Source organism: Dromaius novaehollandiae, chromosome 18 (assembly GCF_036370855.1).
Source record: "Dromaius novaehollandiae isolate bDroNov1 chromosome 18, bDroNov1.hap1, whole genome shotgun sequence".
Taxonomy (NCBI): Eukaryota; Metazoa; Chordata; class Aves; order Casuariiformes; family Dromaiidae; genus Dromaius; species Dromaius novaehollandiae.
This window is the reverse complement of record NC_088115.1, coordinates 15,960,749-15,978,598: the sequence shown is the minus strand read 5'-3', so window position 1 is coordinate 15,978,598 and position 17,850 is coordinate 15,960,749. Positions and strand designations below refer to the sequence as shown.

The 17,850-nt window shown below is 43.6% G+C and overlaps 1 protein-coding gene across 3 annotated transcripts in view; it reads left to right on the top strand.

Moving 5' to 3' along the window:
* Nucleotides 1–17,843, top strand: part of RNF213 (ring finger protein 213) — a 57,064-nt gene extending 39,221 nt beyond the window's left edge. For 2 of the 3 annotated variants that reach the window (XM_064522848.1, XM_026112962.2), the window contains exons 44-67: nucleotides 429–592; nucleotides 688–790; nucleotides 1,541–1,655; nucleotides 2,547–2,757; nucleotides 3,945–4,135; nucleotides 4,534–4,662; nucleotides 5,339–5,449; nucleotides 5,694–5,936; nucleotides 6,586–6,667; nucleotides 7,304–7,338; nucleotides 7,871–7,965; nucleotides 8,712–8,871; nucleotides 9,336–9,516; nucleotides 10,348–10,442; nucleotides 11,104–11,355; nucleotides 12,725–12,857; nucleotides 13,461–13,544; nucleotides 13,902–14,082; nucleotides 14,211–14,412; nucleotides 14,575–14,652; nucleotides 14,974–15,171; nucleotides 16,155–16,244; nucleotides 16,341–16,519; nucleotides 17,072–17,843. In XM_064522848.1, the coding sequence (XP_064378918.1) occupies nucleotides 429–592; nucleotides 688–790; nucleotides 1,541–1,655; nucleotides 2,547–2,757; nucleotides 3,945–4,135; nucleotides 4,534–4,662; nucleotides 5,339–5,449; nucleotides 5,694–5,936; nucleotides 6,586–6,667; nucleotides 7,304–7,338; nucleotides 7,871–7,965; nucleotides 8,712–8,871; nucleotides 9,336–9,516; nucleotides 10,348–10,442; nucleotides 11,104–11,355; nucleotides 12,725–12,857; nucleotides 13,461–13,544; nucleotides 13,902–14,082; nucleotides 14,211–14,412; nucleotides 14,575–14,652; nucleotides 14,974–15,171; nucleotides 16,155–16,244; nucleotides 16,341–16,519; nucleotides 17,072–17,225 (3,466 nt within the window). In that variant the 3' untranslated portion in view covers nucleotides 17,226–17,843. The other variant, XM_064522849.1, reaches the window with a different exon arrangement.
* Nucleotides 17,844–17,850: the final 7 nt, after the last annotated feature.

The following is a 17,850-nucleotide window of genomic DNA, read 5'->3' as shown; positions in this document are numbered from 1 at the left end:
ACTCTGCTGAGCTGTTTATGGGCCTGGAACAGGTCCTGTCCGTTTTCTGCTTATTGTTTCAAAAGAAGAGAGGAAGCTGCCTTGCCCCCTGTAAGACTGTATTCATATAAAACCCTGTAAAGCTGAAGCACTGTCAGTGGCTTAATCAGGCAATGGAACTGCTTATCACCTTAGATTGCTTTGTGATATTTTAGCAAGAAACTTGCCGTAAATGTATCTGGTGTCACTGATAACTAAGATCACAAATGGCAGTGTGATACAGCCTTCGCAGGCAATACTGTTGAAGCGTTGCATAAATCAGGGCTTGTGGCAAGCTGGAATGGAATCTCACTTTGCTGGTGATTTTGCCTGCATCTGCTTTGCTTCGCCTGTTACTTAACTGGTTCTGTGTTTGACTATCTTTGTGCTAATGCTTTTCACCCTTCTAGTACTGCCATAGCGAGAAATGCCCTGTTCCGGCAGAGATGCAATAATTTCTTCATAGATGTAGTCACTACCATGTGTTTCAAGGACAATGAACCCCCTGAGGCAGCAGTGATACAAGAGTTGCTTAATCTGCTGTTTGTTCACGAGGGCCTTTTGAAAGGTTCAGGTGAGCACCCTTCATCCTGACACTTAACCTCGTGGAATCAGTTCTCTTGCCAGTTTCTCTCATCTGCTAATCCTGTCTCCTCTTTAACTCTGCAGATCATCCTGCTGTCTACACAAAATTTCTGTCCCCGTTTAATGATGAGGTGGATAAAACTCCCATCATACGCTCAGTAATGCTGAAACTCCTCTTGAAGTACAGGTGAGCACAGACAGTTGACAGAGGACTGTATGGTATGTTGGGGGCTGCAGTTTGGTTTTATTTTTCATGACCATCCTGATTGTTCTCCTCACTTCCACGTTATTCACTAAAATTGAATCTTTACGGGTGAAATTCATCCTCTGCCTTTGTATTGGTCACGCAGCTTGGCTGGCTTGCGTGTAGCTTGTGTGAAGTATCTGATTAGTCTGTACCCAGATTTACCTAGGTATTCTTAACTTAAACCTGGGCTGGGAAACCTAAAGAACCTAAACATGGGTGGCTTGGGAAACCTCAAGAAGATAGCTGACTAGCTGACACATTCTAGAGCAGGAAAGCAATATTCATGATCCGCAGACATTTAATCAGGAGCAGGATCATCTGTATGTTTACCTAGACCTCTCCATTTGTGCAAGTTCCCCTAGCCTCCCTTCACAGTCAGTGCAGGAGAAGAGGCATTTCTGAAGTGTGATTATTTCCTAATTCAGATGCCTAAAATAGATCAGATGACTTATGTCCTAGAAATGCTCATTTCTCACTGTTGATGGTGAAAGCCTATCTTGGATGCGAGTACGAAGCTAGATGCCATCGGGCAAAAGCCTGCATAGTTGCTTTTCCATCTTCCGGATGGATCCGAAGTGACCCCTACCTGTCAGATGGGCATAACTCATGGTTAGATCATGATTTAGGACGCAAGTAGTAGCCACAGCATTGCAGCTGTGTTAAAGGGATGCTTCTCTCTCTCTCCTGTAGCTTCAATGAAGTGAAAAATGATGTGCAAGATTACCTATTGCGGGTAGAGCAGAGCCAAATCCTGGAGAAAGATGATAAAAAAGAACTCTACTTGCTTTTTGTCAACTGCTTGGAGGTAAGACTGCAGGGTGGGGAAGTCCTGGGCAATGAAACTGTTACAGAAGAGAGTCAGAAAGAGAAATTCTTCTGCAATTTTAGGTTAGTTTCTTGTGTACATAACTAGTTGTCCAACTAGAAAGCCCAAAAGTAACATTATATTGAATTATTTGTTCAGAACTGTTCTCCAGTAGCTAGTCTTACTTTCCCCAGGTAAGGCTTGTGTTTGCAGCATTACATAAATTCTTCTTTCTTGTTTCCTTTGTTTCAAGTTGTTGGGACAGGTGCCTAAGAATAATTAGGTGAGGCCAGACAAGACCCAAACTCCAGCAGTTAAGAGTGCAGCAAGCAGGGGGATTTCTAACTAGCCGTGGAAAACTGGCACTTTGTTCGCAAGACTTCAGATGACTGTGCAGAGTTGTCCCCTTCCCTCCCCTTGCATAATTTTTAACGCTTTGGACAATTTTGAACAAACTTGACAGCAGGGCAGAGGTTTCATTTTTTTCTAGTTTTCATTAAAATAGTGACTTTGTAGATGAAAAAGATTCAAATTTGTGTTCTTGCTAAGAGAAAGACAGGTAAAGCTTTGCATCTTGAAACATACTGTGTGTGTTTCAGCATCTGTTTGGCCCGTCAGCATGCTTGTAACTCTCTTGCTCAGCTATATGCTTAGGGAGTATGGGAGAGAGCTGGGGCACATTGCCAAGGGGGGATGTCATGGAGGTGAAGATAGGGACCTGGGTGATCACAGGTGGGAACTAATTGTATTGGAGTGGAGTGTGCGATGAGAGACATGAAAGTTTAATGCGCTTATTGCAGTGAGAATGCACTGGGGATATACAGTACAAATGCATAGGGTATCTGATTTAAGTAGTTCTGCCATTCATGCAGTATCCTCACCCATCTTTAGGATTCTATGTGTGAAAAGTCCGAAGGCAGCTTTGGATATGAGCATACAAACTATCTGCTGGGAGACAGAAGCTTTCCAGAGAACTACCTCCCAAAGAACAACCAAGAAACTCCTCAGGAATCATCTGTTGAATATCTGGAGGCAGTAGCCAAGGTTCGGCTGTACCTGGATATGGCCACAGAGCTGCTTTTTGACTTGCATGGGCCCACAGGTGAGTCTAATTATTGCACTATCAAATGCTGGAAATGCTGTTTACGGGATAAAGTCACCATGGGAGATGGGCTAGACACAGTCAGTGGATTTGTTGCTGTTCTAGAACTTGTGTTGATGCATGGCCAAGAAGGAGCTCCTCGGCTCTTTTCCTTTCGCTTTCTCTAGGAATGTCAGTCAGTATTTGTCCTCTTTACCTTGTATTAGTAGAAGTGCTCCGTATCTAGTAGCAAGGCTGTGCCAGTAGGCCCTGGGGTATAATTATGTAGCAGTCCTGCTTTTGGAAGGAGATTTATTTTATCCTCTAGGCACTAGTAATGAAATTCTCTTCACGACAGACTAAATTAACTGAAATGAATAAAGCGTAAGTGAAGCTTCAGATGCATGACTGCTGTAAGGCTCTTTGTTTTATATGTATGAGAGCTCTGGGCAGCTAAAAAGGAGTAAGATGCTTCCAGAAAATAAGTAAATGAAGTGCTGAGATGAATCGCTGACCCCATAAAGGGAGAACAATGTGTGGAGAAGAGCCTCAAAGATATTTACGCAGTCTGTGAAGCATCAAAGTGCAGTAATGTAATGAATTCCAAATGACTGCAATGTCCAGCACTTGCAGTGAGAATGTCGGGCTAGCTAAATGTCTCCGGGAAGGCTGTTCTTAGGGGGCTACATCACCCTGGCAGTTGAGGAGACAATGGAAAGCCAATATTGAGCAAGATGGAAGAGCTCAGAGAATGAACTACAGTAATGGGAAAACTTGTCCCTGAGAGGAAGAAATGGAAACAGATGATGTGCAGAGGCATGACTGCATTTTTCTAATGCTGGAGAGGAGCAGTAGGTACAGGAAAGCCTCTGAGCTTTTCCAACTTGGAATTTTTCTATTGTGGGTCACAGTAAAACTTTTTCAAAGTATTTAAGTCCTAATTTCAAATATGTCTTGGGAGCCCAAGTCCCATCAGAAGTCGATAGCAGATTTCCATGTAATCCAGGACATTCTGAAAATGTCATCCTCAGTCTCGGAAATGTGTCGTTGTCTAAAATTGGGCTGAGGGAAGATTCTAAATAAGCTCCTGAGAAGGGAGAGCTCTCAAGTTCTCCTGCATGTTCAGTCAGTACAAGAAAAAGGAGCTTGGTGCTCCAGCCAGTTCTGGCAGCAGAAGCTTAACACTTATTTTGCTCTTTTTCCTCCAGAGCCAGACCATGTAAAGGAGAAGCAGCGTTACCTGGCAAATGTGAGGACATTTTGTAGCCTCACCAAGAATGACTGGCATCGTGTTTATCTAGTACGGAAAATTGCTAATCAGTATGGGATGGAATTTGCTCAAAAGCTCGTCATGGAGGCACAGTTTAACTGGGTGTTTCCAGTGGAAATTCTGCAACAGGTAAAGAAAAGTGTGGGTGTTTTTTTGGTTTTTTGGGTTTTTTTCCCCCCCTTTCTCCCTCTCTCTTTCTTCCTCCCTCCCTCTTCCTTGGAGATGGCTTTGGTCTCCTATTAGTCTTCAGTTTGTGCTTCTTTTGAGTGTTTCTAATGTTGCATAGCCCTGGGGGACTCACTGTAGCGGGAGCGATTGTGATGATGACTTACCCTTGCTCTCTACTGAATGGAGTTTGTTGTGGCAGTGCGAAGCCATTTGGGCTGCCAGGCCTGCTTGCTGCCTTTTAGTGAAGGCTGAAATGGCACATCTCTTAGGAGAAATGTTTCTATTTGCAAAGAGCAGGTTCCTCCTCGTCTACTAGCTAATATCCACACAGTGCTCACCATGGGCTTTTCCCTTCGTAGATACGGCATAACCAGTCTAATCAGATCGATCGGTACCTGGCATGTGGCGAGAACTACAGAGTCCTGCGTGATGTGGTGGGGAAAGCAATGATTAAATTTAAGATTGAGGATCTTCTACAGGCAGAGAAGGTAGGGCACAGTCCTCTCTGACCAGCAGTTTCTCCTCACCAAAAGCCTTTTGAGGGTTCTGGAGCATCAGCATTTAAGCTTTGTATGTTCCTGTTGGCAGTGTTATCTTTCTAGTGGAGATGCCTGTGTTGCCGGTGCTTGAAAGGTACCGTGACTTATCTTGGCTGAGACACAAATGTTTGGTTTTGTCACCTGTGCTCCAGCATATGTAACACAGCTTATTTCTATCGGCTGCCTCATCCTTGCTTCTCTCCCCTTTTAATATATTGCAGCAGCAGTTGGTTTTACAGTAAGCATTACAGACACCTTGTAGCCAACTGACTGGAGAGAATGCAGATTTTCAGAGCAGGTTTATGCCCCCTCCCTGTCTGCCCATATCTGCCTACCCTTGCGCCTTACCATGCAAAATCAACCAGGTAATTTCTGTGCAATGATAACCATAAAATACTTCAGAGGTTTCTGACATAAAAAACACAATCAACTTTAGGACTGTCAGATAACCCATTTATTTATGGCTTGAACAGCCATTTTCGCACTGTTTCCTTCATGAGCAGGTATAGCTTTACTGTGGACCTGCTGAAGCATGCATGTCCAGTAACCAAGTGAAGCCTTGTGAAAGTTGAGCTATGCCAACTGTAGCCTCTCCTCCACTGCATCATCAGTTCTTCTTTTTCAGGCACATAGCAGCTCCCCACCTGTAAGGTCTGTCCATCTGCTCCTGGCTATTTTCAGAGAGGTCACTGCCCTGTATGGAGTCAGTGACCCAAATCTTCACCCCAGGCAGCAGGTAAGATACTTCACTATGGAGGCTTGTGATAAACATGCTTCATTTGTAAGGATGAGTGAGATTTAAATTATTGGTAGAAGAACCTTTTTGTTCTTTTGCATTAAATATAGTTCTGTCCTGATCTGGGCAGACTTGAAGATAGCTTTCAATGCAGGGGACAACACAGCATGGGAAGTAGCTGCTAGTCCCCTTTAGTTTGGGCAGTTTCATGCTGGTTTTATTTCTTTTAAATCTGTGCTTTCAGCAAAGTGATGCTATGACTGAGTTCATCCAGAACTCCCAAGTCCTGAATTCTCCAAACCTGAAGCAGTTTGCAACATCTCTTGTGAAGAACACATTGCCGTCTCTGCCAGTGAATCCTCAAAGCTTCAGCCACGATGGAGCATTGATTGAAATGGCTGTTCATACCGCAGCTGTCTTGCTGTGTGGGCAGAACCCCATCCTGCAGCCCCTGAGAAATCTGGCATTCTGTCCACACACCATGGAGGTAAGGAGACTTTAACTCCGATGGTAGTTCAGCATATTGTTTCTCTCATGCATCTGCTGGATCCTCTAGAACCTAACCTTTCTTAACACCAAAAGACACCAACTCATGATTTGGCTGTGAATTACTATTGGATGATTATTTCAGCATTGTCGGGATTAATCAGCACAGTGACAAGCTCTGGACTGGTACCTTTTTGAGATGTGAATTTTCCTTTTCATCTTGAGGAGTATCTGGCAAATACTGATACTGAAATTTGAATGAGCAAGTCTGAAAGCAGTTGGCAGGTCATACTGTGGAGACCTGCATGCTCTAGAGGATAATGCCTTATGGAGCCCTACAGTGAGGATGGAGGGATCTGCTGCTCTACTTTTTCTGGCTGTCAAGGTGCACACCATGGTATGTGAGGCCACTCCAAGAGGAATCCAGTTCAGGAAGTCCAGAGAGCGCCCATGCAAATGTTCACAATGTTGGCAGCTTTTTTAAGAGTAGCTTTTCACGAGTAGAACTTGAAAAAGTATGTCACATTCTTCCCTCTGTGCTACCTCTGCTTTCAGGTGTCCCTTACTCTTCATCGTGAAGAACAGTGAACAACTGCTACAATAAAGAACTGATTTATGTAATCATTTGTCACCATTTTTTTTCCCCGTAGCACTCTTTTCTGCCTACAATGCCTGAAGATGTGATGGCTCAGGCAAAGGCCTGGGAAGGAATGAACACTCTGCGCTGGTATAGTAAGTACTCCTGACTTTCTGTGGAAGAAATGGAAGTAAAATCCTTGTTTTTGAATGAAACTGTTCCAAATGTGAAGTCAGATACTCTCCTCCTCTTAGCATGAATTATGCTTCGTAATTAAGATCTGTAGCTACACTTTGTTATGTGGATACTGCACCAGAGTTCATCAAGCTCTGTTTACCCTTGAGCTTATAGCTGTTTACAAAGTTCAAGACTGCAAGGGACCTGTCCTGGTGCTTCTGGCTATGTTAGAGAGATGTGAGTAGAAGAGGAGTACTTTGCCACTTTCCTGGCTAGCTTTCAATTCTTTGCTTTCCTTATTAGGATTTTAGTGCAGACTAGGAGGCATTCTTGCTTACCAGCCCCATTTGGTACTTAGTAGCAAAATCTTCCAGGTTTCCATTCCTTGTTTCTCCAGAAGAGAAAATGAAAATGAAAATTCCCTGAAAACTGAACATTTCTTCTGGTTCCTGTATGGGCCAATGATTCCTCTGGGCTTTCAGAGCATCAGTGCTTTCCATTAGATCTTGAGGCATATTTCTTGCTCCAAGATGATGGTCCCTATAAAAGGAAGTAACGGGGACTTCATAAATGTCTGTCTTACAATACCATCCTATTTGTTTCTCTTTTGATAGCATGTCCGAATGGCCACCCCTGCACTGTAGGAGAGGTAAGAATTTGAGACTGGTGAAGTAGGTGTTTGCAACATTAAACTGTTTTACATTCTTCTTATTCTTCTTACGTTCTATTGCACAGTGATTCATTTTATAAACTATATTATTAATCATTTTACCATTGAAATGTAAAACTAAGAATAGCTCTAATGCAGTTTATACCATAAATCCAGGAAACAAGGCAGGCAGAGGCCCTCTGCCCAGTATATAGCAGTTTTTAATTAACCAGTTATAGCTTGGATTTATGTATTGGGAATTAGTAGAGAGAAACTATGGAAGGCTTTGCTGTTATAGACATGGCTAGCAGCTTTTATTTGGCTTTTTTAAAAAACAGAAATCCTCTACGTAGTTGTGACAATTTACTGTAGGAAAAGGGGAGTAGAAGAAAGGGTCTTGCATGAGTAAGGTACCTCCCTGTGACTGAAATGGAATATGCAGTTCCCCTGCCCCAGAATCTGGCTTTATTCTGTTTCTCTGCCAGAGAAGCTCTTAGTCTGGAATTCAGTGTTCTCATTTGTCTTTTGCCAGTGTGGCCGCCCCATGGAAACGAGCCGCTGTCTTGACTGTGGTGCCTTAGTTGGAGGGCAACAGCATAAAGCACTGCCTGGCTTTCAAGAATTCCGGTATGCTTTGCTTCATTAATCTTTTCAGCACTAAATGATGTAGTACTTATCTTTTGCCTTAGAAGTGTGATAAGTATTATAAGTATAATCATGCTGTTACCTGAAAGGCACAAGGGATTCCCCTAGAAACCTGAGACCTTGGCCGTTCCCTTGAGGGAGAAGAGGCCTGGCCATTAGGAGTGCTGGTATAACTGAATTTGCAGAAGCTGCCTTAAAGTAAGGGCTTGTCAAACTGTTGGTTTTAGGTTTCTCATCCCTCTGCTCATCCAGGTTGATGATGTGGATCTATACTGTCATAGAGTAATAGGCTACATTTTCTTAGACAGACCAGTATGACTGAAGACCTTCTACCAAAGCTCCAGTAACTATGATTTGTGTTCTCCCCTCCTTGATTCCCCAGATTAGTACTTCCATCCCTTGTGCACAAACATCAAGTTTACTAATTCTAACAGCAGTGGCTTCTCATCCCTCCAGCATGGTGGTGGATAATCTTGCCCCACAGGGCTGGACGCTGCCTCTTTCATAGAAAATGTTTGAGGAAGAGATGTCTAAGGAACAGTAATCAGCCAGCAAGAATAAGGGAATTGGCTTATTTATGTACAAAACTAACAGGAAGCCTTTGTTCCACAATTGGCAGCTTTTATGGCATTCAGAAAACTTATGGAACAAAAAGACATTATTGGGTATCAAAGGCTTCTTGTATTTTCTGTCAAGACAAAAAAATTATGATATGTACCTTACAACAGGAATAACAAAGACAGAACTCAAACTGGCCACATACTTGGAGATGCACAACGCAGAAAAACAATGGGAGTGTCTGATCGGGCCATGTCTCCAGTTGTCTTCCTTCTCATACGCTTGCTCACACATTTGACAATGTTGCTGGGAGCCACAAAAGATCCTCAGGTATCTTCCAATAATTGTTCTGAGCGGCCCCATGAAATGTAGTGAAACCTCTGTATGGTACGGGTCCTTTTGTGTTCCATTGCCTAGTGACTAGGGCAGTGATTTCCAAATTCATTTCTCGCCTTGCCCAGGAGGGATTTGGGTTCCTTCATAGCCTTTGAAAGAGGTTGGACAGTGCCCTAATTTCACTTTACTGAGGAAATTCATTGGCCATCTTAGCACACTATAGTGGAGGTAGGAGCTGAGATGCATCTATCGGAGCAGCACTGCTTTTTTCCAGACTTTTAGTGATAAATGACTGGTGCTTCGCTGCACACATTCCTGCCTTTTTTTATGTTCAAGTAGTGGGAATCCGGTAGAATAGAGTTGAGAATTTCTGATGAAGGACTGTAGCTCTGCATGCATTTGGCTAGAACTGGACATTATTGGCTATGCTCATTTTTTGCCTTCCGTTGTTCTTCAAGTCATTGGAAAGGATCATCAAGCCACCGGTGCAGAACTCAGTAAGCTTCCTGCAGCAGCATATTTGGGAGGACTTGGCCCAGCTGACAAAAGTTCTGGGGAAGAGTGTGGATGAGACTATCAACATCCTTCATCTTCTCCTAGCCAGCCTCCTCAAGGACCCCCATCAGCACCCAGGCCAGTGTAAGGAAAATTGCCAACCATCTACAAGCTACGATAGCATTTTAAGGGCAGCAGTTATCTGGCTTCTTTACTAATAAACCATTTCCTACAGGCAGTAGCTGAGCTAATAAGGAAGATCCAGAAATTCGCAGATTGTTTGTTGTAGGGAGTGAAAGATTTTTGGTGGTTTACTTCTCTTTTGCTCAAGTATGTGGGGTTTGCAGGATTCAGTATGTAATTCTGAAAAGGAATTATTGAAAAAATAACCTCATGACACTTTGACAGAGCTTTCAGCTCAGAAGCAGAGACACTGTTCAAAGCGCAATAGCTCATGCTGTGTACTAATCTACATGCTACTTTCTAAATGACTACCAAGATGCTATTTAGTAGAAGAGAGATGGCAGAGCATGGTTTACACTTTACATCTGGAGTTCAAGTTGATGAGCCATTGTGTCATGGGATGATTTATATGTAATGGCCGTATTTTTAGCATGTGACAACACAAGTCAATATTCCAAGCTCTGTTCTTTGGTCTGTCATTGATCATGATCTAACCTTGGACAAGTTGTTTAACTTTCCTGGGATTAGGAATGACTTGTATAAATGTCCATGTCATGCAAATGCATGACTGGACTGAAGCGTCTAAAAAAACGAGATCACTGTGTGCTGTTTTAGATGATGTTTACTCTCCAGATAGACTGAGATACTTATTTAGCCTCTAAGACCTGTGAATTTGCTATTGGCTCATCAGACTAACTTGCAAGAATGTCATGCCTGGAAGCTTAGAGAACTTGAGTTTTCTTTTAACTGAAGTATTGCAAATGTAACACTTCATAAATATTCCTGTTGCAGGGCCAGTTCAATTTGATGATGTGCTCTCCACCAAAGAGAAAAGAAACAAATGGGAAGAAATTGTTGCAAACACAGTTATTCTTCCTGAATTGGAGGTGAGAAGTCTGCTGTATAAAATTTTAGTATTTGAGCTGTTCAAAGACCACTTATCTGCAAATCTGTCCTGCTGTAATACCTATGCCAAACTGTTCACACCACTATTCCTAAATCCAATCCATCTATGACACAGTTGCAGGTTAGCTTTCATTTATTGTCAGCTGGTCACTTCCATCTGAAGGATATCAAATGTGGAAGCTGTATATAGGGCCATAATTTATTCTATCAGCTATTCAGTCAACTTTATTCTACCTGTGGCAATCAGTATCAGATATTTAGATTGTGGTATAATGGTTTTGTATAGCTGGAAAGCAGAAATAGCATAGCTCAGCTAAAACTGTTTGTCCAGTGAGCATGTTTGTGCCCCAGATGAATACTATCTGCCTTTTTTTCATATTTGTTATTTAGAGAATAGAATACCTGGGAGTTGGATGAGCTGGAGAACAAAGAATAACTTTATGGTATAAATAGCTGTCTTGTAGTATGTGTTTTACAAACCTTGCCTGGGAGTTCATCTTCTGCTTTGACACAGTTCTGTGTCAACTGGTCATTGAGCTGCCAGGGAAATATACTTCAGTGGAGGTTCAACATGGCAGGATGCTGCCAATTCTGATATGATTTCACCTTTTCTTTCTTTCTTCTTTTTCTTTTTTTATACAGGGTTTAGATAAAAAGCTTCTGGAGCTAAATAAACAAATTCAGGAGGATGAGAGAATTTCTTCCAATCCAATAGTGAAAATAGTATATGGTGACCCTACCACTTTCCTGTCCAAACTGCCAAAGGACAGTCACGTACACCACTCCAAGATGTGGAGCTGCCGAAAGAGGATTTCAGTGGAGAACCTGGGCCATGTAGTCCAGCAAAAGAATGCCAAAGACACTGTTCCTCTCCTGTGGAAGTTTCTGCAGAAGGTGAGTGTGACACAGGGTGAGAGACTGCAAATTTCAGAGATCAGTACCCTGGCAAATGCTTTGTCAATAAGGAAAGGAAAATGTCCAGTGACTGGCGTTACATCATCATCATTCTGAGTATTTTTATTCATGTGATGACTGATCTTGAGAAAGAAACTCCTGTCAGCTCCATGTCAAAAGATGAAGTGCATCAATATGCGTCAAGCCTTGTGAGCATTTTGAAATAGTAAAATCACAGTATAAGACAGTTTTTTGTCTGTGAGTTGAAGTTATCAAGGGACTGGAAGCTAATTTTCCTTCCATAACTTTCCTCCCTTTGGTTCCAGATTAAACTGTGATGTTAGCTCTCATGTCTCTCTTAGGAAAGCAGAGGAATAGAGAATAAGGAGTAAAGAGCAGCCTCATTCTTAATGATACTGTGAGATCAATAGACTTGTTTCTCACACTCAATCTTGGTTTCTGCCAGCTTTTATCTCCCTGTAGAATACTGCTCTGCAGAGCACATAAGCTGTCCATCAGCTTTGATTCAAGATCATGCCCAGTTTAGTATTTAGAGGTCCAAGGGCAGGATATAGACTGAAGGGTAAAATGCATCACCCAGGAGCATGGGTTATGCTGCATAAAGGAACTGAATTAGTTACTGCTTAGTCACCAGCTGACTAAGTTGCAAGGTGCCTCATTCCCTTTTCAAAAAATAATGGTGTCTTGATTTCACTCCCTGTTTCTGCAGACCATTGGTCACAACTCTGAGAACTGCTATTTAAGCAATAACAACCTAGAAAATGGTAGGAGATCCTCTTAACCTTTAGTGGTACCTTGGAGAGCAGACGTAACTAACTAGCAGTCTTGGATTCTCTCAAACAGAGCATAGGCCCATGAGAAGAAGCCCTTCTTCACAGATGAAGGGGCCGACTGTGTGTTCATATTCCTTAAGAATGGGGCAGACTGTTGCAGAAAGCCTCCATGCATCTAACTCTTCAAAGGAAATGAATATGTAATCTCACCAGTCTACCTCCAAGATATGTTGAAATCTGCTTGGTCACCCAGCTGGCCTGCAGTAACTCACCATAGGAGTATTTGCCCAGTGACAGTGTACCACATCCAGCACGAACTTGAAGATAAGCCAATAGCTGGCTACACTGGCACAAGCAGTGCCATCACACTGGCAAGGTTAGGGAGAAAGACAGTCAAACTTGAGAAATATTTGATTATATAGTGCCTTTTTCTCATAACTTTTTGTAATCTTGAGAGAATTGCACATGCAAAAGAATTCTTCTACTAGTAAATCATTGCATACTTTTATTGAATTAGTTTTTAATGCGGTTTGTCCAAGGACAGTCTCATTCATAGGTCCCCTTTCCCCTTCTAGGAAACAGAACTGAGGTTGGTTAAATCTTTACCAGACATTCTGGCTCTTCAGAGAGACTTGGTGAGGCGATTTCAGAACACCGCCCTTGTCAAGCATTACACGATCAGAGACTTCCTCAACGAACCCTGCTCAGGTGAGGCGACTCTGCCAAAATCGTAATTAGTGAAACAAAAAGTGCTTCAGATAGATTTCCTGGATAGTCCAGGAGTTCAAAGTAAAAGGGAAAATGTCTCTTAAACTTGCAAGCTTAAGCCCTCATATTTTGCTTTTAACTTCTACCCAAATGAACTGGAGACCCTAACCCCAGAGTCATGCTCGAAAAAGCCATCAACTGGTTTTAAGAGGATGTAAACACAGGAAGAATGGTCACAAGGGGTGTGGACCATGCTCAGAGGTAGGCAAGCTAAAACCAAGTGCAACAAACTGACATTTTGTGGCAACTCCTTCAATTGTTTAAGGAATAGTGCTTAAAGGACATGCAGATTCAGACCAAAAATCCATCTAGCCTTGTAGCCTGGGCCAATAGCAGATGATAATAGAAGAATATAAACAGAATAAATTACTCAATTTGGTAACATTAGAAAACTGTTCGGTGTACATTTAGATGCTTTCGATGTGTCTGAGCTGTTAGCTAGAGTTCAGTAGTGTGCTTTGAAAAATCCTCACATGCTATGGAGTTTCAGAGTGTTGCTGAAAAAAAGGTCTTCTAAGGATTCCTGTTTATGGTATTCCCCAGATGTGATGAGGGACCTCTTACAGAGGAGAACAAATGTGTTTCTGTCTGTTTGGAACAAGCTGAGAAGATCGCTGGATACCAACGGTGAGTACCCTTCTTTCCCAGCATTGTTCTGAGAGCGAGGCCAAGAGGTTGCCAGCTGTTAAGACAGTGGTTCTCTGCTACCCTTGACAATCCAAGTTCTTCCCATCAGTGACACTGAAACATATCAGCAAAACTGACCTTGGCCATTAAAGGTTAAGGAGATCTAGGTGGAAATGGAAGAATTTATTTCCCTCTTGTAGTTTTCTCACCTGAACCTTTTCCCTTTGGCACTTAAGTGACAGAAGGAGCTGCGCTCAGTTGTCTTTTCAGGTTACATACTTTCTCCAGATCTGTTTTAGGTCAGGAGAGCCTGCTCATCATGGGCTGAAGAGTAGTCTTCTCTGCTTTTTATTTCAGGGGAAATTAAGCTTCCTAAAGGCTACTGTGACGCTGATCTGACCCTGGACAGCAAGCTTGAGGTCCTTCTGCCGCGTCGACAGGGACTGGGCCTCTGCTCCACAGCCTTAGCCAGTTATCTCATTAGTCTGCACAATGACTTTATCTACTCAGTAAAGAAATACATCAAGGAAGACGATAGGTATGTTGCTATGCCAGCTAGACATTTTTTGGTTCTGTTGTATTACCTGCTACCACACAGTCCGCTTTCCCTGCTTCATAAAGGCTTCTCCCTCTAAAAGGAGAACTTTTTTTCCCCTACTTCTGTAGGTACTTCGTCAGTCCATCAGAGGTGGCTGACCTGCACTTGATTAGTTATGAGGTTGAGAGGGACCTGATTCCTCTGATCTTGTCCAACTGCCAGTACCACATGGAGAAGGGAGGGGAGACTCTGCAGGACTTTGATCTGGAGAGGATCCAGCAGCAAGTCATCAGCAAGTTCTTGCAGGGGAAGCCACTCATCACCCTAACGGTAGGACAATGCAGCTAGCTGTGTTTTCTGCAGTCAACTTCTTGGCTTGTGTTGGACCCCTGCATTGTTTGCTGCAGCCAGGCTTGCACTGTAGCAGGGTTAGCAATGTTACCAAGACTCTACAACCTGTGGATTTCATCCCAGCTTCCTCTCTCCTGACAGGGAATACCTACCCTCGTGTACAGATATGATCGGAATTATGAACAGCTGTTTAATGATGTCAAGAATAAGCTGGATCAGGTGAGTTTCTGCAATGGAAGAGACAGGACAAGCAAGTGACCCCTACATCTCCAGAAGTGTCGGGGTTGTCTTGCGTCTCTTGGCTTGTTCATCTGCTATAAAGGCTTGTCTGATAGTCTTTCTGCATGGCTTGAATACGTGCAAACTGGCCTTCTTTCCTCAGTCAGGATTTGCAAAGGAAAGGGGATATGGTTAAGCATTTACGGCTTCCTAAATTTGGGTCTCTGCCCTCTTCCAGGGCTTCACTGCTTACTGCTTGAGCAGCAGTAAGGAGTGGATCTAAACTAATACTGGCAACTGTTTTGACTTCATGGTTTTCAGAGCTCTCTTCCCAGTTCTGTGATAAACATGATCAGTGGGGAACTGCAGTCCTATAGCGATGTCTGTGATGCTCTGTCTATCACCGAAATTACGTTGGGATTTCTTGCCATGGCTGGAGAGAACCCTGAAATGCTTCTGACTGACTACATCACAGAAATTCTGCAGATGGGTGATCAGACAAATCCTCAAGTACTGCGGGTGAGTCCAGAAAGCAAAGCTCTTATTCTTACAAGATAAAATCTGTCCTGGTTTATACAAAGTCCAGCCAGCCTGATCTCCAAGCCCAGTAAAAGTTCAGCTTTAAAAAGTGTGTATTAGAATTTCTTCCCCACTCTACAGCAGAGGAGAAAACAATTTTCACTTTCACTGCAACAAGTGTTTGCAAGGTGGGAGCACCACAGAGCTCATGATGCTCAGTAGGTTCTTGCAAATTCCTACAAAAAGGTCAAGTGCAGGATTCTCAGGTTGAGTTCCCCTTTGCAGATCCTTCCTCTCCTGCCAGCACCGGGAAAGACAATCCTCAGTGAGGTGACAGCATAACTGGGTACAGTGCTAAAACTGAGAAAAGAGCAAAAGATGCCAGGAGGAAACTTCCAACAATGAGTCAGCTTTCAGGGGCACTGGCTGCCTGGTGACAAGCAGGAATGAAAATGTCCCTCTACCTCTCAAAGGTGGTGAAAGAGGGAGGTTTAATCTCCTAATGATGTGTGAAAAGAGGCTCTGTACATATGGGGGGGGGGGGCAAAGGCACTATCTGATGACAAGTACACATGACATAGCTCTATCACTTTCCCATTTCCTCTTGTGATGGCCAAAAAGATGGATTATTGAATGCAGAATGGGTGAGAGGGAGAAACAGGCCTGTTGCAGACAGGCTCCTACCCTCAGGTTGAAAGGGCTGGATGAATTCACTGCTGGTGGATGGGGCTTTTGTTTATAGTAATTCATCATAAGAAGATTGACTGCTGCTGCTGAGTGCCATCTTGCTTTGGCTATGTCACCCTGCCTGTTAACGTGGTTCCCACCTTAGTGGGTGCGTGCTGTCGCACAGTCTTTCACGTTCTCTTTGTGCTTGTGCTCTGCTGCAGTTTTGACCTGCATGGGCATGGTGGTGGAGAAAGAATAGGTTCCTAAATATATCCCTCACATCCAGTTTCTCTTCATGTGTATTTTTCTTTCAGGCCCTTAGCAGATGCCACCTAAAGCACAACATAGCCTTATGGCAACTTCTCTCTACCCGCAAGTCAGAGCAGCTTCTGCGCCTCAAAAGAGTAAGAACACTGGTAACCTCTGTGTCTGTGCAGGCCTTTCCTCTTTTCTAAATGAAGCTGCTTAGGGGTGCCTGTTTTTTCTCACTGAATCTTTAGGATCCTTTTGAAGACATCAGCACAGTCTACAAAGCTGAGCTTAGTCCAGAGCTTGCCAAGCTCCTCAACACGTTCCTTGTCCACTCAAGGCTGGAAACCTTCCTGCAGGAGCTCCATGAAATGATCATCCTGAAGCTGAGGCGTGTCCAAGCTGTGGATGAATTCAAACCCACGTGGAGGTAATAGAGTTGTACAGTCCAAACTTTCTAACAGTCATTAGCTCTTAAGCTTCTCTGCCTCTTTGAGAATGCGTGCAAAGGAAACAGTTCCCTTGGCAAACATCGGCCCTCTTGGACACAAAGCACAACCATCCACATTAAGAATTTGTACCTAGTACCTAAGCAGCACTGTCTGTTTCTAGCACATATGATGACTCTTCATCTTATACAAGCTATTTTGGCAACACTGCTGGAATATATCAGGGTTTGCTATTTCTGAGTGCTAAAGATGAACACAAGCACTTCTGCAGTCACTCAGATGAGTGCACACAGCTTTCTACACAGACAGCTTGGCCCCAACAATTTAATCCCGACTTCTGTGTTCTTCAAATCTCTATACAAATCTCACTTAGTGTGCTGTTTAATCCTTCTCATAAAAAATGTGCACATTAAAACACTGTATACTTAATGTTGGTGCATTTCTAGCATATAAAATATTGTGGCACTTGTAGTTTGCTGTATACAGTCTATTAATACTATTTTTGCTCTTTATTTTCCCTCTTTATTTTCCAGCTTGAAGGAATCACTCCTTCCTTACCTTGATGTAAAAGACACGGAGTTAGCTACAGAGTTCGAAGATATGTTCCCCGAAGAGATCCTCCTCTCTCACGCTGTTGCTACCTGGAAAGCAGCTGCTCTCTTCAAAAGAGAACACAGAGAAACTTAATGGCCCAAAGAAAGCCCAGGCCACTGCAGCAGCAGGGCTGGGTTTAGCTGTGACTGTTGTACTGATCTTCTCCCCTGTACCCAGGGCTTGTTCGTGGCACAAACACGGTGTCAGGGAGATTGTGGAAATTCGGGGATTGGGGGGGGTGTGTGTGGCTGGTTTGTTTTGCTGCAGCCCCAGAAGTGTGATGCATCGTCTCAGTGCTTTTGTGCATCAGGAGAGGGGAGGAGAACCAGAAGGCATTTTAAAAAAGCCGGTATCAAGGAAGATTTTTTTTTTTTAAGCATCCTTCCTTAGTGCACTGAAAGCTTCCTTGAACTCTGTTTTCATCGGTGTTTTGCAAGCTGGCTTTCTCTTATCTCCTGCCCTTTAACGGAGATGCGGCCCTGCCCGTCCCCTGCCTCGTTCCTCCGCCGCAGCAACCCAACCGGCGCCCTCCGGAAACCGCCTTGACTCGCCTTAACGCGGCGCCCGGCCCGCCCGGTGTTGCACGTTTCCTCTCAGGGCTGCGCGGCCCGGCCCGGCCCGGCCCGGCCGCCTTTCACGCTGCCTTGCGGAGCGACGCGGGGGCGGCCGGCCGCCCGGGAGGACTTCCCAATAAAGCCCGTTCTCGCTCCCGCTGCTC